The following is a 22,766-nucleotide window of genomic DNA, read 5'->3' on the forward strand; positions in this document are numbered from 1 at the left end:
GAAATGGGAACTCTGGATAACAATTCATACCTCCAGTTACTCACAAGGGCGTCAGTGAGAGTGGGTGGGCAGCAGTGGGAGGTGCCCCAGGCCTCACAGCACCTCTCAGGTTTCAGATGACTGAAATATGCTGTGAGAGAAAAAGCAGAATCAAGGAACAAACAGGTTACAATAAAACCCGTTTTTCCACAGATTCCACCCTCAGTGCTGAGCTCCCTTTGACATATTCCCAGCTCCTGCTGACTTGATCCTCCTCCATCTTCCAGTGACAGCTCACGCTACCTCCTCAGCACCCAGCTGGCTGCTTGTGGGAAGCTGCAAGACCAAGCAGAACTGAGCAACTAGGATAAGAAAAAAGGGATTTATTCCTCAGGTACACCAGCATGCTTCAGGAAACTGACATCCCACGGGACTGGGCTTGGCAGCAGAACACCCGTGCTGAGACTGAGCAGTCCAAGGAAATCAGAAGGATGTGATCAAAGGCTGAGGGAGGGTTTTCCTTAGCTATAGCAACACCATGAGCCACAAGCGTGGTCATTCAAATGCAAAAGGCTGATCACTCAAATGCATCTTTTTAATTACCAGTGACTTTGAATGTTAGCTGGGCACACAAAGCCCCCTCCTCTGCATCTGCAGAGCTTTGAAAATTCCAGCCAAAACGATTCCCAGATTCAGCATTATCCCTTAGAGTTCCCATACACAGAAAATAAACATTCCAGCCAGATGTTAAAAATGCAAAGCATGTAAAATCTTCCCAATGCTGCCTACAGAAAGACATTTGAAAGTTCAGTTGCTATCTTGCTCTTTTTTTTTCTAAATTAAAAGATAAGAGCCTTGTCTCATTTCACCATATCTGTCATTCCTCCCAGAACATAAACACTTCAGCCTACCAATTAAAAAAAAAATCTACAACACACTGACTATTTTTAGGAGCATAATGGGTTAAACTGTACAATCGGAAATATCTTTGTTAAGTCAACAATGAAAATCTGATCCTTCAACAGCAGCACTGCTACAGAAGAGTTACAACAAAGGAACTTGAAGGTCAAATTGTTAATGAGGCAGAGAGGAGGGACAGGTGAGATACAGCTCTCCGCCAAGCTCGGCCCACATTTCCTAAGAGCCATGGCAAACTTTCAGAACTGGAAATTCTTCTTCTAGTTCCACACATGACGTTTGCAGTGATCAACAGCCTAAAGGGGAAGAAATAGCTGATATTAGTGGAAAAAAGCCAGTTTGCAAACAAGCAGCTCAACACCTTATCCTGAGCCAAGATCTTGGGAGCAAATTTGTTTTCCTTAAATTAAGTGATTTCAGAGAGGACTAGAATAAATAACATTCTGAGCCCCACCAGCCAGGAGCTTTAGGAAAGAAGACTGATAACCCTTAACCATTAAGGCCTGGCAGAAAAGGCAACAGTGGAAGCCAATTTTTAGAACCTGCTGAGAGATCGTGACATGGTCTCTCAGCTGCAGGAACACTGACTAAATATAAAGCTGACACTGTACCTTACTATAGATTCTGAAATACTGGCACACAGGTGTGGGATACAAAAAGGAGAGGAAAGCCAGCTTTGAGAAAGCTAAGAGGTGTGAAACACCCTCTAATCAAACTAGTACCCTTTTGCTTATTTTGAACTGGAGTTCATCCACTTCAAAGTGCAGTAGAAGCCAAAAAGAGCTCAGAAGGAGCTGTCAGAGATCAGAAGGGAACTGGAGGCAGAAGGCTGCCCTACGTACGTTGCACTGAGCAGCAGTGTCCATGTTCTTACACCAGTAGCCTGGACCCCAGACACAAGCATCATTCCCCAGGAGAGGCTCTTTAGCTGACTCACAGACTCCGAGTTTCTGGGAAAAGAGCAGCAGCACAGTCAGCACCTTCCTAACTGCACCAAGAGATCTCAAGTCCAGCCTTATGTCTGAGCTTCCACCTGAGGGAGTGTGGAAGCTGCACTGAGGCAGCTGCAGGAGCTCTCACTGAGGTCACACCTGCAGCTGAACCAGCAGCCACGTAACCTGAGCCAGGGCAGAGTTAAGTTACTGGAGCTCCTTCATAGCAAGTCATGAAAAACAGATCTTCTAGAGAGGGACCTTTCTCAAGAAATGTCACTTCACCTCCCACCACATTCAGGGCTGTCACTGAACCTCAGCAGTGGCTAACCCCTGGCAGCTCCCTCCTGCTGCCCTTCCGTGTGCTGGGCTGGCAGTCAGACAGCTGGCCATTCAGGAAGCCCCAGGCCTTGCACAAGGGGCTTGCTCCAAGCATTCAGTGTGCTGATTTTGATTCCAGCAGAGTTTCTGCATGCTGGGCACTGAAAGGCACCCAGGACAGTAGGCAGCACTGTATCAGAGCCTGCCCTCAATAAAACCAAATGCAATACTCACAGTGCAAACAAAAGTGGGATCCATCACCTCTGCCAAGAGCTGCACAACCACGGGCTCATACTGTTCCACAAACTGCACACACTGTAACAAAACACAGGGTGAGAGGTTCTCCTGCTGGAGCCTCTGAAAGCAGAGGAATGTGTGGTCTGCAGCAGGCAGGCCTGCGTGCCACCCCGAACACCCCAACAACACTCTCCACAAGGACAGAGCAGAGGCTGGAGCCCTGCACATGGCAAAGGAGCCAGGCACTAATCACACAACTACACCACAGTTTCTGCTAGCTCATACCTGCCTGCAGCTGTCTGTAGACACACTATGAGGAGATAAGGGCTCACAAGGAAAAGAACCAAACAGGACAGGCTTTGGGAAAAGAACCGAGCAGAAGAAGCTTTGACTGCAAAGCTTCATCTCTGATCGTGGAGATCACGCCTGTCTCAAGAGGAAAGCACACGGAACCAGCTGGAGACAAACTTCCTGAGCAGGACAGCAGCAAGGACTCCCAGGCACTTGGACTCAAGTTATTCCCTCAGACAAGGCAGCAGCAGGAGCACTTCCTTCCAGAACAGCCTCTCTCCCTCTAGTGGAGAGGCTGGCTCCAGAGCTGAGGAAGATGCTGCTGCTCTCAGCAGAGACAGACAGCATCAATTAATAAACCAACCACAGCTATTAAACAGCCTCACAGCAGGAAGAGCTGTTCCACAGCTGCTTTTAAGCCTCTATATTCTATCCCCAGTAAACTTACAAGGAGCTGCCACTTGCTGACACTCAGCAGCCACCTAATAAGATTTTCAGGTAAATCTTGGTATCAGTGGTCTAACAGGTGTCCCACAGGCTGGAATTACACCAGCCTACTTTCAATTACTTCATTAAACCCCTGAGCAGGATCAGTGTTGAGAAAAAAAAAAAAAAAAAAAAAAAAAAAAAAGCCTTCAACTGTTCCCACCCACTGCTCTCAGAGGATTTCCAGGCAAACCTTTCCTGACTGCAAATTAGTACAACAATCCAGCCAGTCAATTCAGACCCTCAAAAGCTGACATCTATTCAAGGGCCTGCCAACTCCCAAGGATGGGAACTGAGCATACCTAATCCCCCTGCACCCCAAACTCTTCCCAGCCTAAAGGCTGTTACAAAAACCAACGAGAGAAGCTTCTCTCTAGCTTTTCCAAATACTCTGCAAGATGTCCCTGCCTAAAGCAGGGGGGGTGGAATTAGATAGTCTTTAAGGTCCCTTCCAGGATTCTGTGTTTCATCCTTCTGCTCATCTCCATCTGCCCTGCCCTGACTGGAAGGCAGGCTGCCACACAGCAAGGTCATTCAGCTGCCTCAGATCAAGCCCTTCCCCCTTTTTTTTTTCCTTTTGCTCCACTGGACAGGAGAAGCTGCTGTGCTTTGGTGCTAATTAGTAAAGGGAAAAACCTGTGAAGGATCAGGTTGCTGGACACAAGCCAGTCCCAGCTGCACCTGTGGACAGTTTGTCTCCAGCCAGAGACAAGGCATTTGGCCAAACACAGAGACCTCTGTTAGGGGTACCTGGACATTTATAGCAGAAGCAGAGACACTTGAGAGGCGGACCTAAAATTAGCATACAGACAAAATATCAGATGAAACACTCAGAAAATGAGGTTAAGCATAACTGTCACTGTTAGGACCTGTGTAAACCCAACAAATCAACAGGGACAGCTCCCAACCACCAAGGCCATGGCTTTTAGTCTGCCTCCTGCACAAACACCTTACCTGCTCACTGACAGACTCTGGCAGGAAGTGACAGACTTTTTCCAGTAAAGCTTCGATTTCAGCTGTCGTGGCATTCTTCTCTAGCTCTTTGTCTGCATAAGCCACCACCATCTTGCAGATATCACAGAAGCCACCTGCAGGTTTCACTACAACTGAGAAGGAAAATAAAAACCACACCAAACATCAGTGCTTGGGTAAAGAGAAAGAGAAGAAAGGAGGCAGTATCAGCAGCGTCCTCCAAAGAGATCTCACCATAGGTGAAACCAGCTCATTTTGAACACCACAGACCCCTCATCACCCACCTGGCTGCTGGGGAAGCTTGCTGGCTGCACAGCATTTCAGCATGGCACACACAGCTTCAGGACTTGTTGCCTCCAAGAGCATGTCAATCACAGCCTGGCCATAGACCTCGATGAAGTCCTTGCACTGGTCCTTGACACTTCCCGGGAACAGGCGGCAGACCACCTCCATCTCATGCACAATCTCCTCCTGAAGCACAGGGCAGGAGGAGTAAATGAGGGACACAGTTTTTGACTCTGTTCATAAGCATACCTCTTCTGTCCCACCCAGGATAGAAATGTTGCTGATGTGAAAACAGGCAATAAAATTGAGTTTCCTTCCCCTTTCAGTGCAGCCCCGTCTCAGGAAAGCCTAGGAAGGGGTACAATGCCCACCACTCACACACCTCTGTCTTGTTGCTCTCCAAGAGGCCAGTCACTTCTTTCACCATGGTCTCACAGATTTCACACAAGGAAAAAGTCTTCTCTTGAACTGAGGCCTTCTGAGTACACAGAAGAAATACACACACAATAAAATCAGCACTGGACCACATCTGACAGGGACAATTCCTAACAGCATTTACATAGCTGCTCAGTTTGGGCTGTATTCAAAAGGTCACACATAACCCCAAACCAACCTCAAAGGTCTCAGTAAAAGGCCTGGCTGAATGAACAGGCATTTTGTATGACTAATTTTCAGACTACAACCCCCAGGCTGTATGAGGAGTTGAATTTAGTAGACGCAAAGAAATAAGCAATCCCACACAGACAGAAGTCAAGGGAAATATACAGTGGTTTTTAAAATACATTAATGGAGGACAACATTTCCTAGAATTGAGAGCACCCTCCTGTTTGCAAAAATACCCTTTGGAGAAGCCAAGGTGCTTCTTCAAACTCAGAGCTTCAGCATTCTGACTCTGGTCCCTCATCTGCACATGCAGAGTGCTGCCCCATTTTTAAAAGGGATCAAAGCATTACTCCAAACAAGAAGCAAAACACAAACTGAGAATTTACATCTAAGGTGTCATTCAGAACAGCTGGATCAAAAGTTCCCCTTTCAATCCTGAAGCATTACCTTGTAGCTCTGCTTCAGTGTAGGCTCTGCTGTTCAAACAAATCAATCAGCTTTCCTACTTCAAAAATCAGCATCAGAAACAAAAAAAGGCCAGGAATTTATATGCAGGGAGACTTGGATTATTCTGTGCATGACAAATCATCTTTTTCACCTAGTTTTTTACACTAAAGCAAAAAGGAAAGCAAAGTACAAAAAGCCCAACTTACCTCCACAATTTCCATTTTCACCTCATGAACCACCTGAGCTGGCACCAGAGGCTGAAGGGGAACAGACTTCACAGAAGAACAGAACCCAACCATGGCACAAATGTCCTTTGGTTGCTGGAAAGAGATGTATAAGCATAGTTTTTAAAAGTCTAGAATTCTCTGCCCTTTCTACAGAGCCTGTGAGCAGGCACAGAGAGCAAAATTTTGAAAGGCTCCAACACAAAGTTTCATGACTACTTCTACTTCAAGTATTGCCAAAGCATTTGGTAAGGTTATAGGCAGGACAGCTACTGGATGGAATTTAGCAGTTCCTGTTAAAGAGGAAGAGGTTAAAAACCCCATTTAAAACAACACACCCCATGAGCCACCCTTTGCAAGCCCTTCAAAAGGAGTTGACTTAAGAGCTACCAACACCAGAACAAGCCACCAGCAGCATCAAGTCAGAGCTGCATCCACAAAGCTGCTCCCCAGCTTTAAGTAATCACAGGAGAGGCCAATTATCCTGACTTCAGAGTTCACCCAAAAGCTGAAAGGAATGCCTAGAAGAACCTCCTTCCTCATCCACAAACTACCTTCTTTAAAGCTGCCAGAAACATCACATTCTGCAAACAGAAACAGTTTCTCGCATTACTGAACACAGCCTACAAGAAACAAAAGTTGAGCTTGTTAAAACCCAAGCCTAACCATTTGTACTGCAACAATTGAACTTGGAGTGCTCTCACGGCAAGAGAAAACAGCAAACAGAAACCAAGTCTGTAAAAAGCCTTTCTGAGTCAAAGAAATACACTCTTTGTGCATTTCTTTTTTGGAACATACGTTACTAAACACACAAAAAGAAATGCCAGACATGAGGCAAACCATTCTAAAGAGGATACCCAAAGTCAAAAGGGCTGTACAGCGTGAGACACAAAACTTGCATTTTCCCACCTAGTCTACTTAAGCTAGAAAAAGACACCCTTGGCCCTACAGGTAATTAGAAGATCACATCTCACCCTGTTCCAAGCTTCCTACAACAGAGGCTTATCCCAGAGTTAATATTAATACATCATGCCACAGTCTCATGCACAGGCAAAAGCAGCACCTCAGAGACACTGTGCTGCTTCACACTACTCCAGGCAGCACCTTTAAGTCAAGCCCTTTGGTTCATGCATTGTAAGAAGCAGTTCCAGGTATTAATGTTACAGCAACACCCACATACACACAGGTTCCCTCACAGAGGGATGACAGACACAAGGTCCCACAGGACAGGTTAAATTAAAAGCCCAAATTGCTCTAGGAAGTTTTCACCTTTTCAGTTCATATACTTCAAACATCTATACCACTGTCCTAGATTTAAAGGGTAACCAAGGAAAGACCTGGGGACAGCTTTGCTCAAGCCCTTTTGAGCCCAGACTTTAAACCAGCAGCTGTCAGGAGCCACTGGCATGCTTTTTCCACATCTATCCTTCTGTAAGAGGGAGGATATTTTCTGATCTACTGGCCAAAGCATAATCCAGTTGAAATCTTGGTAGCACAAAGTGGTATCTGGAGCTGGAAGTTGGACTGATGCACTGGAGGAAACCTTTAGTCTTTCTCTGTTTTAATCACATAAATATCCCTTGTATCTGTCAGCACTGAGCACAATCACACCAAGTGTACAGCTAAGAGAGCAAGAAGTGAACTACAAGCCCTTTAAGAGCAAAGGGTGATCTACAAGCAGGCTATCACCACAGGCAAGTTGCTCACCTACCTGATCCTTCTGTTGACAGGGGAGATTGGAGACAGAGGAAGAAAGGAGAAATTGAAGATAACAGTTAAGAGAAAAAAACACATCAAGCACTTGGAACTGCATATATTCTTTCCACGAAGATAATGGAATATGACACAGTCCCCACCCCAAAGATCCTCAGCTACAGCAACTCACATTTAATTGCACAGTGCTAACCAGCATTATTCATCTGCAGTTATTATGGCATCCTGGGCAAGAGTACCTCCAGAGAGTCTGGACAACTCTCAGATGCACACAAGGGGTAGTCATATTCCAATTTCAGGTATTAACAACACACTGCGTTGCAATGCTTAGAATGAGAAACAAAGTGCTGCTGGAACAAACATTGACTTCCCCCCAAAATGTTTAAGAAATAGGAAGAGCTTCTAAGTAGCCTATAGCAACTAGAAACAAAAAAAAGGCCACTATGTTGCCAAATTCAGGTTCAAGTCAGCCACATATTCACCTGCAATTTGTTATGTCACCTGTGGCATCTACAGACTGCACTGTCTAAGGAAAGGCTTAGCCATTTTTTAAAGGCCCTCAGCTCTCTGGATAAAGAGGTGCTATGTATGAGGCAGATGTATGCTGCTGCAGAAGGTACCACTCTCCATGGCTCCCGTCAAGAGCCCAGAGAGCAGGAACCTTCAGACAGCAATTCCAGAAGGATGTGTAGCCTTGCTTTCAGGAGACACCTTATCTCTCACGGGTGAACTGATTTTGCAATACTGTGACAAAGCCAACGCTTACAGTATTTGGGGGAGGGGGCAAGTGGTGTAAGCACAGGACTGAGATAAAAGAATATAAAGGAAAATGTGTAATGTATTTTCATATTCCAAAGGTTTAGAGTGCCTTTTGCACTGAAGAAGTGGTTACAAAATAGAAAGAAACGTGCTAAAGAAAGCATCCTGAAACCGAAATTACAATTCTAAAAACACCAAGTTCAAAGCATTAACACCAAGACTTAGAGAGCAAGGGCTCTCCCCAAAGTTTCACTGCAGTGCATGTTTCCTATTTCCAAAGAAGTTAGCTACACATGGCAGAAAAATGAACTGAGAGCAAATAGTGCACTCTGCTGATCTTACCATGTGCATCATCATCTGGATGGCCAAGTCAGAATACTCGGAGATGTAGGTCTTGCACTGCAGAAAGGGAGAAGAGAAAGTCTCGTGACTACCAAACCACTCGTGCTGTAGAGTTCATCTAGAATTTTCTAATACAACTCAAGGTATTTATTTACCTGCTCTACTGCATAACAACAAGGTCTTTCAGAGCTTGGCCCAAACACAAGATGGCGTTTCAGGTTACAAAACTGCTGCACAGGTAACTGCTTAGCCTTTTCTCTTCCTCTCAGGGCAAAAAGCCCCAGCCCCCATTGATAAAACCACATTACCCACCCAGACCATTTTTGTGAAAAAGGCCTTTAAGGGCTAGAAGCAATCTGGAGTCCTTCTCCTCCTCCCCAGTCCCACACATCCCCCACCCAACTTTCCTGACCACAAAGTGTACGGTTTCAGTGTTGCCATTGTTATACTGTGTTAACACATGCAACAGTGTCTCCTTTGTGATATTAAACAGAGAATATGATCAGGGGATTAAGGCACTGAACAAACTATTTTATGTTTGCTTACAGGAACAGAATTTTTCAATAAAAAAGGACAGTTTACCATATCAGACATCCCAGGTCCCAAACGGTCACACTCCTCCTTGGCATGAGCAACCAAAGATTTCACAAAGGAGGAGTTTGTCTTCACAGCTTCCTGAACATCAGTGACCAGTTGAATGCAATCTTGGCACACATCCCCACTCGCCTAGACAAAGAGTGAAAGGAAATTCAAGTTGACACAGCTTCACATGACATGTTTTGGAAGCTCCTGTTACTACCAAGTTTTACAAGCTATTCTGAGCTCTGTACAAACCTTAATAAATACTCTGGAGAATACTTTGAAGCCTAAGCTGGTAGGGAGATGAGCTACTGCTGGTGTGTGCACCAGCCACTAGATGGAGATTAGGTACCTACTTGGCTCCAAAGCCAAGATAATAGTTAAGATACCCAATCTTCAAATCTCTTGGTTTTGTTACAGACCACAGTGGGGAGGTTTCTAAATCTGGCATAGATCTTACCTGCTCCACCCACAGCAGCTTGTTCTCAGCCCACTCACTGCTCAATTCCCACACCCTGGCTTGCTGTCAACTCTCAGCCTCTGCACCCAAGTTCACTGCCTCATCTATTCCCCTCTGTCAGCTACCTGTTCTTTTCTAATCCAGTCTGTCATCCCTATATTCAGAGACAAATGCATCCCCTGAGGGGCACAGCTACCAGGTTGCTCAAAGTATGGGAGAGTTGTTCTTCCTTTGAACCCTGGTGCCAAGCTTTCTCTCAGAAGAAATTGTTTCCAGCAAGGTCTGCTTGATTACCACAGTCCTGGACGGCAACAGCACAGCACAAGATTTGCCTTTACACACTGTAGAACTTAGTCCAAGATTATACATATGGTCCATGCTAGAACAGCCCTTAGTCCTAGGCTTACCTTAGGCTTCTGCTTGGGCTTGTCCTGAGGGTAAAGGAGAAGAGGCACATTAGCCATAAATGGAGATGCCAGCTCAGAGAAATCCAGCTCTGGGATCTTGTTGGTCTGGAGCTGTTTCTGCAGCTTCATTGCTGCAAGGTGCTTCTGAAGGGACTGGCACAGAGCAAGGGCACTGCACACAACCTCAGGTTTATCCTGGGGGAGACAAGATACACACAAAGCTCCAAACTGATGTCATTTTAAAAGTTCAGAGTAGAGTCATTCAGCTGAAACATGGTAAGACAGGGAAAATGTTTCATAGCAAGGAAGGAGTCTTCAAACTAATAGTACCAGTGATCCACAAAGGACTGAAGGATTGATGCACAATCTGAGGCAGAAGAGAAATTCTGGCATCAAGAGGAGCACGACTTTTAATACCAACAGCTGAAAATCGTTATCTACTTACGAGCTCTTCCTTGAGCATATCCATGATAACTGGTAGGTAGGAATCCACAATTTCTTTGCACTCAGAGACAAGGCCTGGGTCAGGAAGAAACTCGCACGTCTTTTCCAAGTAAGAGCGGATCTCATCCTATGAAAGATGAGGTGAGCAGAGATAGATTATGTCTCTCAAATGCTCCTTCCATTCCCAAAATGCACAATACAAGCTCCTTGGACTCAGGTAGGTCCAGGTAGCAACAAGCAAAACTAGAAAGAGGTTCTACATATTATAATAGATACATTTTCCCCAGTTCTGGGCCTTCGATGAGACCCTGCCACAGCACAAACATGTCATACTGCTTGTGTGGACAGCCCAGCCTTACCAGAACAGAACACTTACAATTATGAAAAGAAAGCGAACTTCTGGGCTCATGGGACAGTGACTTGTTTATACTCACAGGTTGATAAAAGAAAAAGGGAAGCAGTGCCCACAAAACAAAATAAAGGCCAGCTGGTGTAACCACCCACTCCTAGAGACTGCAGTACCCCACCTTTTAATATTGGTGCCCCAGTGGCACAAGAACAACTTTATTAAGCATCTACAGTCAATCAGGAATGTGCTAAGGCATGGGAGGTTCTAGAATTTGCTAATTTCTAAACCAGCAGAGGCTGTTTAAAAGCCTTTCCCCATGCACTCTAGTCCCTTTCAACATCTGCTGCTTATGTTAGGAAAACAACACAGACTACTCTTCCACCCCCTCACCACGACATCTTGAAACCAAGCAGTGTTTTGGGGTCAGGAGAAAAGGAGCTCTGCCTACCTCAGTGCCATTATCCTTTAAAATTTTGCCAGCAACCGTCACAAGCTCCTTACACAAGTCACAGGGAATACTGCTCTGGAGAGAGAAGCAGAGAGTTACTTGGAGAAAGAATTAAGTGTCTGTAAGAGCAGAATGTGAACAACACCACAAAGAACAAATATTATATCAGGGTTTAAGGAAGAAATATTGGTTGAGGCCAGGGTGGGAAGAAGCATTTTTAAACAAAGAGCGAGGCTATTTCAAGCATGTCCAGCTACAGTTTCGTCAGTAAACCAATGCTGTATGAAGAAGCTGGCATGCTACCACTTGTTCATTTCACGTCCTCCCAGCCCCTTGAAATATAAAATTGATTGCCCCAAGACACCTTCTCCTTTCCTTCAGAGAGTTCACACTTGCTGGAAATCTTAGAACATTTCAGGCTGCTTCAATCATTGTAATTGTGCTCTGACATTCCTCCTTTCCCCTACTCCTTTCCTAAAACTGAAGTATCTCTGCACAGACATAGCAAATGTGGACTGAATGCATCTGGAAGTAAAACACCTTTTTCTCCCCAAGAAAACTGTGAAACAATACCCAAACTACAGCTACACCAAGTAAAGCAGCCCTCACATTTAGTGCACATGCAACATGAAAAGCTGCACTATATGTACATTTCTAATATTATTTACTGTCGTGCCTTCCATAATTTAGCATATGGTGCATCTTTCTGGGAATTTTAACCTTTGAGAAAGACCTAAAGAAATACACAGCCTTTTCATAATAATTGCTCAAGTTCAGAAAAGACTCCTATGAATTAGGAGTCAGTAATAATATAGAGGAACAAGTGAAATCCACTAGCTCCATTCCATACATTGCTGGGTGATTGTGCAACAGGTCACAGGAGAAGTCAGCAGACAGGTTGTGCAAGGCAGAGCAGTGAAAAGCAACCTTCACCCAACACCCAAATTACAGCACTGCAACCTCGGCAGAGTCTGATGCAGCACTTAACTCCAATCAGAGACTTGAGAAATCTTCCTCAGCGCTGTGGACAGCAGCCACCTGAGCCCCAGGTGGAGCTGGGGGCTCTCAGGGGCTGGCACTTACCACGGCAGGCTTGTTCCAGACGTTCTGCTGGCAGTGTTTGACTGCCCCGCACTGCGACGCCGTGCGAATGCTCTGGCACCACACCTCCGGCCCCTTCGCACACTCCTTCTGCCACAGCACAGGGCTTGCCACGGCTGCCAGAGAGAGCAAACTGAATCAGCCTTTCCAGCTGCAAAAATAACCACCTGTTTATTCATGTTTTTAAGGACATTTCAATCCAGAAATTTTTGGCCTGTCCCAAACACAGGTTACAGAGTCAAAGGAAAAAAACCTGGAAAAGCCGTAAAGGTTGAACTTCCCAAGTCCCAGCACCTCAGCAGTCCGTTCCCCCATCATCCACCTTTCATAAAAAAAATAATTTTAAATCCCAAAATACAAAACCTCACTTTGCTTAGCACACAAGAACTACTAGATGATTTGAAACAGAAAAACTGCTCGTTACAGGAATCTACCCTACAGGCAGCCGATTGCCAAAGCTACAAGCTCCCTACTGGCACTTCAGCTCTGAACCTGCTTGTGATTGCTCTCTGCATTCCTCCTCCCACATGAAGCATCCTGTTCTCACACAGCAAGTGAGAGAGTGAGGAAAGAAATTAGATAAGAAGCCACAACAATGTACACATTGCATGCAAGACTTAAGAGCAGGTACAGACCAAAACACTGACCATAAACAGAAAGCTTTAAGAATGTTCTTAAGGAATGTTCTATCATACTTTTTAAACCCACTAAATCTATTTAGACTTCCCTTTTTTTTCTCTTGGTCTGTGTACAGAAAAATCTGTGGGGGTGATAAATGTACCAGTCCTTTTCTGGACATTACCTCCCATCCCATGTGGGACTGCCACATAACATATAGAGCTTTCAAGTAAGATACAGAATATCTCTTCTGGACAGTCCTGGTAAAAAAACGTAAAGTATGTGCACTATGAGCAATCAGTAGGACAGGTGAATCAAATGTATGTTTTCACTGACTTTCCAAGCTTCTTTTTTTTTTTTTTTTTTTTTTTTTTTTTTTTTTTAATTGTGCTGTCTGGACCTGGCACCCAACCTCTCCCAGTTTCTAAAACCATCCTATCTGTCAGTAAGCTCTGTTTCTTCAGAAGACAATGCCCTACATTGCACTAACCAATCAAGAAACAACTAAAATCCTACAGCAGGCAGGCTCCAAAGAAATCCACCACGCTCCAAGCCTACAAGGCACTGCTGCAGAACTCCACAGAAATTAAAACAGAACAAAGCATAAACCCAACCTGTTCAAACCTATTAGCTGTACAGGTGTTCTCTTTACATCAATGCTGTTTGCACATCACAAAACCCTGTAAAATGCCACTGTCAGCCACGAGGCAGGAGTTCAGGTGTTTCATTCCTGTGAAGCTTCTGGTAAGGTTACAGCAGATGAACAATCACTTTCCCATTTCTCATGCAGTGCTGTAGGCAATTAGAGGATCGATTTAAAGCTGAATTACCAGTGCATCTACAAGGTACACAGCCACCACTCAGCAAGCAGCCAGATAAACACTGCTTTATAGGTGGCATTCTGCAGCCTTCTCAGCTGTTGATTTATAAAGCCTGTTTACACTGGACTTCAGAGGAATGACCCATTTATTTTAAGAAAAACGTGCTTTGCACGCCTGATTTTTTGCACAAGAGCTTGAAGCTTGTCACCCTCTGTCACAGTAAAAAGCCTTCATTGCATATTATTCTTGAGCAGGACAGCACACTGGTACTGCCTGGGAGACTGCAGGAGCAAGACTTCAAAGCTTCTAACAATGTATGGTTAGCAAAATATTTACAGCCTATTCTAAACTCCAGCATTATTGATCTGGAAGCCCTAAGAATAGTTAATTTTCAAAGTCAGAGTGACTAGCCAAAGAGCTGTCAGCTCTGGCAGGGTGACAATAAACAAAAATAGACTTGGTTGAGGGAAAGTTATTCTTCCCTTTCAGATACTGGCACTGAACAGTGGTAGGAAGGCTCTGGAAGACAGAGGCAAGCTCTGAATGAAGTCAGTCAAGACCTGGACTTTAAACAGTGGAATCAAGGATTCCCAACTATTTACAAGCACAGCTTTTAACCTATGCCTTTATCAAAAGACAATTACTCCTCCTACATTGAAACACACTGTAAACTACAAAACTGAACTATACAACTCCAGTAATAGTTATTGCAAGCACTCTCTCAAACTCTTGATTGAGGAGAGTGTTTTAAAGCCAAGTGGAGGCATTCATGCTGTAACTTGCAATAGTTGGATCAGACTCTTAGTGAGCTTTCAGGTTTTGTTTGATTATTTTACTTTTAAGATCCTGTCACTCTATGACTTTTCAGATCTGTATCAGCTTCAGCACAATGTTTTGTTCCTTCTTCCTCACAGCCTTAACAAGATCATTATTAAGTGTATGGCAAAAATACTATACTTCAGATTTATTTTCAGTTATCAGCTTTGCTGGCTGCGTGTCAAGACAACTCTAAATTTTATGTTTTCAGTACAGATCTTTCCAGTCAGACAGTGACTAAGCAAATTTGTTTGTTAGGGCCACATGTGGCTGGCACATTTTAGAGCAGCTACAGAACAAAGATGACACAAACTAGTCATGGCTTCTTTTCTGACACCTTCCACAGTCACTTCAAACACAGTTAAATTCTTACAAGTTTGTTCTGTATTATGGGGAAGTACTTTTGTTTGAAATATTGTATCTAATATGAAAGGATGCACCTTCATTGCAACAATATCCACCCTCCCTTTCTGAACATCCTGGGAAAAAGAGAAACAAACCTAAAAAAAACTCTGCATTCATTCAGATCCTGCAGATTCAGAAAAGAATGGCTGGAAACTCTCTATTGTTACCACTTTTTCCCTTTTAGCTTGCTCTCCTATTTAGCTATGAAACAGAACTTTTCCCTCATATATTAACGTATATTACAACAAAAGCAAACATGTCAGCGAAGTGTTAAGACTCGTGCTGTCTCAGAACAACTAGTTTTGAATTTTAACTCTTCCCTCCAAATAGCCTTTGCTACAAAAGAGCAACACCTTAACATGGTATTTCACATCCCCAGCACAGCAGCAACCCAAGAGAAAGCAAAGCACAGATGGATAAACCCAAGGAATTACTTGCTTTGTTATCTCTGCCATCTCTTTATTTTATATATTGTTCTTTACCTAAGGTTATCCAATTTAATAGATTTCTCCTTTCTCTGTAGATCAGCTCTCAACAGTCACATGTATGCCCACCAAGACCTGTCCCCTCCATTTCCTGAAGTTCTTGCAAGCCACTGTTTTTAGAGCATCAAACAAGTTTAACCCTGAAGGCCAAGGTGTTCCTTTACTTGTCCTCTTCACTGCTTTCTTCCTGCCTGAACCACTTCAGATGTGGTTTCTTCAATGTAGGAAAAAAAGAGCCTTTGCTTTGCCAAGTTTATCCTAACACACAGACACAAATGTGGGAAGTAGAGGTGATGGCCCCCTCAGAAAATATCACCTTTTCCACTTGGCTTATAGAGCCATGCATGTGAAAGCACAGCCCAGTTCTTCACTCCTCTCCAGGAAACAATAACCTAAAAGGAAGGAAGCTTATAATGTCTGGATTACCATTCTGCAAGGACAGCTACAGGAAAATTGCTGGGCAATTACCTTTCTTGGAAAACACCTTCCCTTCCCTCAAGCATTTGTCTCACTCTTCTTCCACTGGAGAGCCAGTCTGAATTTTCTCATCTAGATTCTCAGGAAAACACCCTAAGAAATCCCCTCCAAAGCTGCACTGAAGCTACAAATGAGACTTAAAAGTTAACACCTTATATAAGAGTCAACGAACAGGGATTCTGAGGGGCCAGACCAGATTCCCTAAAGAGCCAAAGGATGAACCAGAAAACTACCATCCAGAACACAAAGAAATTCAACCTGAAGACTCCAGCCTCCTCCAAACCCAACTGCTAGAAAAACCCCTGGTTACAGACAAATTAATCTGTAATTTGAGGCAGCTCAGCACCAGGGAAGTGCTGAGCTGCTGTTCAACTCGATGGATTGAAGTAGAATGTGAAGATCACTTAGGGTGCTGTCAACTCTCATGCTTTTCGGACAGTCCAGCCTGCCTAAATGTATTAACCTATTCATCAGGAAGGATGTTACTCCCAGGCTGTCCTACTTGCTAATGCTAAAAAAAAAATAAATAAAATCATTATCTCCCAGAGACACTACAGACCAAGCAAATGCATCAGCCTCTGCCATCTGTGCTCTGCCAGTTACTGACTTTTCCCCATGTCCTTTGAGACTTGCAAAAGCAAAGCGTGTTTAAGTTAAAGAAGTCAAGAGGGCTCAACTTCTCTTCACCAAAGTTTACAAAGTGTCAAGAAGTGAAGGAGTGACCCCAACCTGAAGTTATCTGAAGGGCTCAATACTCCACAGCCTCTCTGGTCAGTTAATGAGTAAAACTTCAAAAGTTTTAACCACATCACACAGCAGTGACTCTTGCCAAAGGGCTCCTACGCCTCTGGATTAATGAGGCAGTGAAGTGACCATAATATTTGAGGGATTATGGGCAATTTGAAGAAAAAGTGGAAGAAATATGGCTAGCTGTTACCAGCATTGCAGTTAAAAATAAGTCTTCCTATCAAATATCCACTGATGAAAACCAAATTTGAAACATTTCTAACTAGCATGATGGGCAAGAAATGAGTTTGGAGTTAACACCACAGAACAGGCTCTTCCTCAAAGCTGGGAACTCATTCTCATTCTGGCACACTGCCTCTGCCTTCCCTTGCTTCCCTCACCAGAACACAAGCATGGCAAGAGAAGCACTGTGTGTGGGTAGAAGCAATCACAGCCAAGTTAAAGAGAGCAGAGAACTGGATGAGCTGGGAGAGTAAAAGCACCTCTACTGGCCCAGTAAATTGTCACAGGTAACTGCAAAGGCTGCAAAAGAATAATGTCCAAGTTGGCAGGATGCTGCCAAGCAAGGCCTGACTGCTGCCTGAGATTTTCCTACGGCAGAATCCAGAAGAGACAAGTGATGCTCTAAGGCACCTGGTAGTCATCATGCTAAGATATTCCCAAAAAAGTTATGGGCAACATTTTTCACTGCAGGAGATGCCTGTAGAAATACTCTAAAATGTTTGGGGCATACCTGTGGTCCATCTCCATTCTTTCTGGTTTTGTTCTGAGGGTTTTTTTTTGGGGAGGGGGGCACAAGGGACAGACTTCATGTGAGTCTCTGCAGAAATCCTGTATTTATCATTCTTTTTTGACTACACAAATATATACACGGCACAAAGACTGGGAAAATCTGTTATTAAGTAATTGAAACTAAACATTGCCCCATGACCAAATACAGAGAAGCACTGTCCTAAAATACATACACACACTTCAATGTAGCCTTTTAATTGCACAGGAACTTTGATATTTTAGTAGCAGCAAATTAATTGCATTTAAAAGCCATTCCATTAAAAAAAAAAAAAAAAAAAAACCAGAAAGTGAGTAAATCCTTTAAGAAAAAGCAAAGTCTACTTTTATGTGGTAGAGTTCTAATGCATTGCCCCAACCTGCTTTGAAGAATCATATCTACACGAGATACTGAAACAAAAACCCACAGCAGGCAGCAGTAACCGGCCCTGCTTCCCCCACAGATACAAAACCAAGATGTCCCTGCATTTTATACCAGAAAAGCCTTCCCTGAAATAGCACAGTCCAACCTCCCGGGGAGCCTCAGCTGACACATCCAGTTTTGCTGACAAGCTCCCTCTCTCTCGCTCCACCCTCCCCATCACCTCGGTGTGCCGGAGCAGCTCCTTTGCGGTGCACGAACAGCGCAGACCGGGGGTGCAGAAAGGCTGCCCGGGGCTAGGGCAGCTCTGCCGGGCGTGACCGTGCCGGGCAGAAGGGCTGGCTCAGCTCCTCCAGACACAACCAACAGCAACCCTTTCTATTTATACCTGCCCGGCAAACAAGGAGGGGATTGTGCAAGGGCAGGTTTACACAGGGCACATGACTGCTGTGCTATCAAAGCACCGGCTTCGCTATGTGACAGCCTGACGGCGCCTCACAGCCAGTCCAAGAAAACACAGATTTTATTGCTATATCATCACAGCACTCTTTAGGTCAGAAAAGACCTCCAACATCATCGAGTCCGACCTGTGACCAGCCACCACCTCGTCATCCAGACCAGAGCACTGAGTGCCAGGTCTGACATTTCCTGTACACCTCCAGGGTTGGTGACTCCACCGCCTCCCTGGGCAGCTCATTCCAGCACCTGACAACCCTTCCCGAGAAGGAATTCCTCCAGATTTCCACCCTGGACTTACCCTCCAGACCCTTCCCCAGCTCCGTTCCCTTCTCTGGACACGCTCCAGCACCTCGGTGTCCTTCCTGTAGTGACGGCCCAGAACTGGACACAAGATTCGAGGTGTGGCCTCAGCAGTGCCCAGCACAGGGGGACAGTCACTGCCCTGGTCACGCTGGACACACCACTGCTGACACATGACACCTCCCACTCTTCTCCTAATTTAATCTGCAGCAGTGGCCTGCACCAGCCCGGCTTGCTCTTTGTTAGAAACCACATTCATAGCAGAACAAGCCTGCAAACTACAGAACAGTCCAGTTATCTGCTTTATCCATATCCTCAAGAAAATTCAAGCCCAGCTAACTCAGCCTACAAATTTCCTGTCCCCACATGTTCTGGCCAGTGTTTGCTAGAGGAATTACACATTAACTAATCTGCCTTCCTTACAAGGTTTTAAGTCTACTATTTTAGGCAAGGGGGGATGTGAAAAAATCATATCCTCCAAGTTTTTACTTCCCACTCCCAGTTTAACTTCTAATTCAGCAAAAGGGGGGGAAATACTCAGTTAAAGAGAAACCAAGTCTTGCTTTAATAGCACACCCAGCCTTTCCCCTCCCTGCCTGGCCTCAAAGACAAGGAATAATCAGAGTGCACATAAGTAGTCCGGAGATGCCAGGACCTGTACACCCTGCCTTAATTCCTCTGTGTCTCCCTTAAAGGGAAGATGCACAGAAGCTCCGTAAGTAGGTCAACCAAAAACCCTCACGGGCTGTAAGGCAGCCAAGTGACTTCATTAGGATCAGACAAGGCCGGCTGAATTTTTACACAGCTAATTAGCGAGCTCGACAGACAAAAACGGTGGTTTGGGCTGTCACAGCGAAATCTTCAGGAAAATCTGCACGGTAGGTGAGGCAATGAGCAGTCGTAACAGAGCCCTGGTGAAAAAAGACAGCTGTTTATTTGTGTTAAAAGAGTGATTTCCTAAGGAAAAACAGGCCTGACTAGTCTCCCTGTGCCCTCAGCTGCATGCCATGCCTTTAACAGGTAGGCCAAGCAAACTCTCATTGCTGAACTGGTTTCTCATTACAATTTCCCTAACCACACTAATGGGAAAGCTGGTGGATACTTCAAGGTGAAGCCTTTTCACTTTCAAAGCACAAGAAACTGCAATGATTTCAGCGATTTGGAAGCAGTCCCAGAAGGAGTGGCAACTGATGGCAGCTAATTCAGTGCAGAGCAGACTCAAAGGACACTATAAAAGCACATAAACATGCAAAGTGAAAGCTGATATTTGCCTTCTTGTTTCATGCCTGAAAAGTCTGAGATAACCCATTAAACTGTCCACATATCAGCATACCAAATATTATCAGTATATCTAGGGGAAAGTGTCCCTGTCCTAGGCAGAGGGTTGGAAGTAGATGACCTTTAAGGTCCCTTCCAACCCAGGCCATTCTATTATTTTATGACATTAATACTACAATAAAGTACAAGACTCACACACAGTCATGAAAAATTTCACAGGATTATTTACTGTACTATGCCAGCTGGTTACTCCTATGGCCTTTAAACAGCCAGTTAGGCTTTTTTTTTCCCCCCACTTACTTCTGAAATGCCGCAGGTTAAACTTGTGAGCAAATAAGCTTTAAAACAGTCTTTCAGACTTTTAAACTGACTTTTTAAAACAGTCTAATTTAGAAGAAAATTCTCCAAGTAACTGCGTAAGTCCTTACATTTTGGGCTTTCTAGCTATTCCATCCCACAGCCTAAAGGTGTATTACCACTCGTCAGACTATGAATCATTTCTGTACGTCTGTCAAGCTTCTGTTACAAAACACAAGCATTGCATGTTCTAACCTCGAATCCTACAGCTAAAGGGAGACGATCACCCATTCCCCCCATCACTTTCACCTCAGCAACGACAGGTAATGAGACAGCGAGCAGCAAAACCAGTGGAATTTTCCACACGGAGCAGGAGCTCCTAATGCAAAACCACAACAGCAAAGGCAACCTGCCGCCATCTGCAAGAGGATTAGCAGCCGTCTGTCCCTGAAGTGGCGGAGATAAACAGCGCTGCTGGCAGGAAAAACAGTCCCTCCCAGTTGTCCCCAGCAGCCTGGGCTCTGAGCTGCCCGGCTGGTGTCGGACGCGGACGCACATCGAGCGCGGCTCCATCGGGAGTCACCTCCCAGCAGCACCGGGAACGGCCGGACCCTCACGGGGACTCCCCGCTTCTCCCTGCCTTGCCCTGGCGCTATTTTTGGGCGACTCTCCCCCGCCCCCAAACACAGGCTTTCCATCATACCCACCCCGAGGGCGCCCTTGAAACCCGCACTGCCCCCACGCTCCCTCAGCCCGGGCTGCGGGAGCGGGTCCTGCTGCGGGAATACAAACAGCCTTAGGAGCGGTCGTCGCCCCCTCCGCGCTGCCCTCGTCCTGCGCACGCTGGGCGCTCAGAGAACCTCTCCCCGAGCCCGCCGGGGCTAAGCTGGATGGGGCAGGGGCTCGGAGGCGGAGGGCAGCGCTTACCGGCGGCCAGGAGCCCGAGGAGGCTGAGGAGCCCGAGGATCAGCGGCCGCGCCATCGCTACCCCTCCGTGCCCGTCTGCAATGCGGCGCCGCCGGCACCGCCCGCGCCCGCCCTTATATAGGGGCGGGACGCGCACGCGCGCGCGCCCCCCCGCCCCCCGCGCACGCGCAATGGCGGGACCGGGGGGGGGGCGCAGGGGGTGTGAGGGGCCGAGGCCGCTGAGGGGATGCAGAATGGCGGCCGCGAGTCCCCCCTTGGGAGCCGGAGCCGCGGCTCCCCAGGCCCCCTGCGGCCCCCGCCGCTGCAAACGGCGCTGTCGGGCCGGGAAGAAATAAAGCCTTCAAGGCGATTCTTGCCTCCACGGGCGCTGCGCCCTCAGGCAGTGGGAGTCTCAAAGGCAGGAGCGCCACATACAGACCAGCTAGGCTGGCAGCATCTGATTGAGGCACACGCCAACATGGAGACATAGCGTTAAGGGGTTGGAATGAACCTTTCCCAATCCGCCGCCTTGTGCTTCCCACTAGACCAGGTTGGTCAAGGCTGTTTCCCACCTGGCTTTGAACATTGTGCCAGTGCCTCAACCCCCTCACAGTAATAAATGTTTCCTCCTAATATCCAGCCTAAATTACCTCTCCTTCAAATTGTGCAGCTGCTGGTGAAGAATCCCTCCCCAGCTTCCCTGTGGTCTCCTTCAGACAGTGGGGTGTGCTGTGATGTCTCTGCAGAACCGAATCACTTTGGGTATGTGCCACCACGGTGCTTCCCATCTTGCCTGGGAGGCAATGGGAATGCTGCTTTTTCCTTGCCGTTGTCACAGGGCAGCCAGGTATCCCTGTGGTCCAAATGAACAGCAATTAAAAGTATCATTAAAACCAGCGGCCTGAATTCATTTGCTGTCTCCCAGCCTCTTACTCCTGCCTTGCCCCTTGCACTGATGCAGCTAACTGGAAAAACAAACTAAACCAGAGGGAAAAAAAAAAAAAAAAAAAAAAGCAAGCAGTGTTTTCCTGACTGGATCAGCAAACAGAACCAGCTCGGCTGAGGGACAGAGCAGATCCCCCGTGGACTCCCCAGGACTGGGCAGAGCAGCCAGACCAGCTCCCCCTCTTCATCTAAACCCACACTCGAGGCCTGCTCTAGCTGCAAGAAGGGCCCTTGATAATGCTTCCCACAGCCTGGGGAGTTGGGCATCCCCTGTGGCCTCAGCGTAACACAAACGTATCCCATCTAAAGAGCTTGGCCTCTGCCCAGCTTACCCTTTCCTCTCTGGGGACCTTCCAGGTACTGCCCTTCATCTGAGGGCACACGTGTTTTTACCTTATTAGGTCCTTCCCTGCATGTTCATTTTTCAAGGACCAGACTCGTTGATAGCATTTAAGGTTTACTTGCAGCATAAAGGTTAGGAGGAAGTGGATCTGTTCTGTTTCACTTAGCCAGCATAACACACCTTTCTCCTTTCCTTATAAGACCCTTTTAAAAGCCCAGCTAAGAAGCCCCAGTTCCCATGATTCTCTTCACAAACCACAGCAGGAGAACTTGATGCTTACACAGGGCCTTTGCCCTTCCACAAGCGAGCACAGCTTCATTTGGAGCCTCCAGAGCCTCTGCTATCACCACATCTGGAGCCAAGTAATTCCCAACCTGGAGCCAGGTGCACCCAGACTGAATCAATGAGGCAGAAAGCCACCC

The 22,766-nt window shown here is 45.9% G+C and overlaps 1 protein-coding gene across 2 annotated transcripts; it reads right to left on the reverse strand.

Moving 5' to 3' along the window:
* Positions 1-347: 347 nt before the first annotated feature.
* On the reverse strand, positions 348-21,166 carry LOC128791234 (prosaposin). Of its 2 annotated transcripts, XM_053948668.1 has the most exons (14): positions 21,078-21,166; positions 12,280-12,413; positions 11,197-11,271; positions 10,401-10,526; positions 9,956-10,150; positions 9,092-9,235; positions 8,510-8,566; positions 5,678-5,791; positions 4,804-4,899; positions 4,421-4,607; positions 4,119-4,270; positions 2,385-2,465; positions 1,740-1,847; positions 348-1,193 (listed from the first exon to the last, which is right to left on the reverse strand). In XM_053948668.1, exons 1-14 carry the CDS (start codon positions 21,130-21,132, stop codon positions 1,158-1,160), a joined length of 1,560 nt encoding a protein of 519 aa, XP_053804643.1. In that variant the 5' UTR covers positions 21,133-21,166; the 3' UTR covers positions 348-1,157. The 2 variants fall into 2 exon arrangements, with proteins under 2 accessions (XP_053804643.1, XP_053804644.1); XM_053948669.1 differs by lacking the exon at positions 348-1,193 and having other exon boundaries at positions 1,600-1,847; positions 21,078-21,147.
* Positions 21,167-22,766: the final 1,600 nt, after the last annotated feature.

Source organism: Vidua chalybeata, chromosome 8 (genome assembly GCF_026979565.1).
Source record: "Vidua chalybeata isolate OUT-0048 chromosome 8, bVidCha1 merged haplotype, whole genome shotgun sequence".
NCBI lineage: Eukaryota > Metazoa > Chordata > Aves > Passeriformes > Viduidae > Vidua > Vidua chalybeata.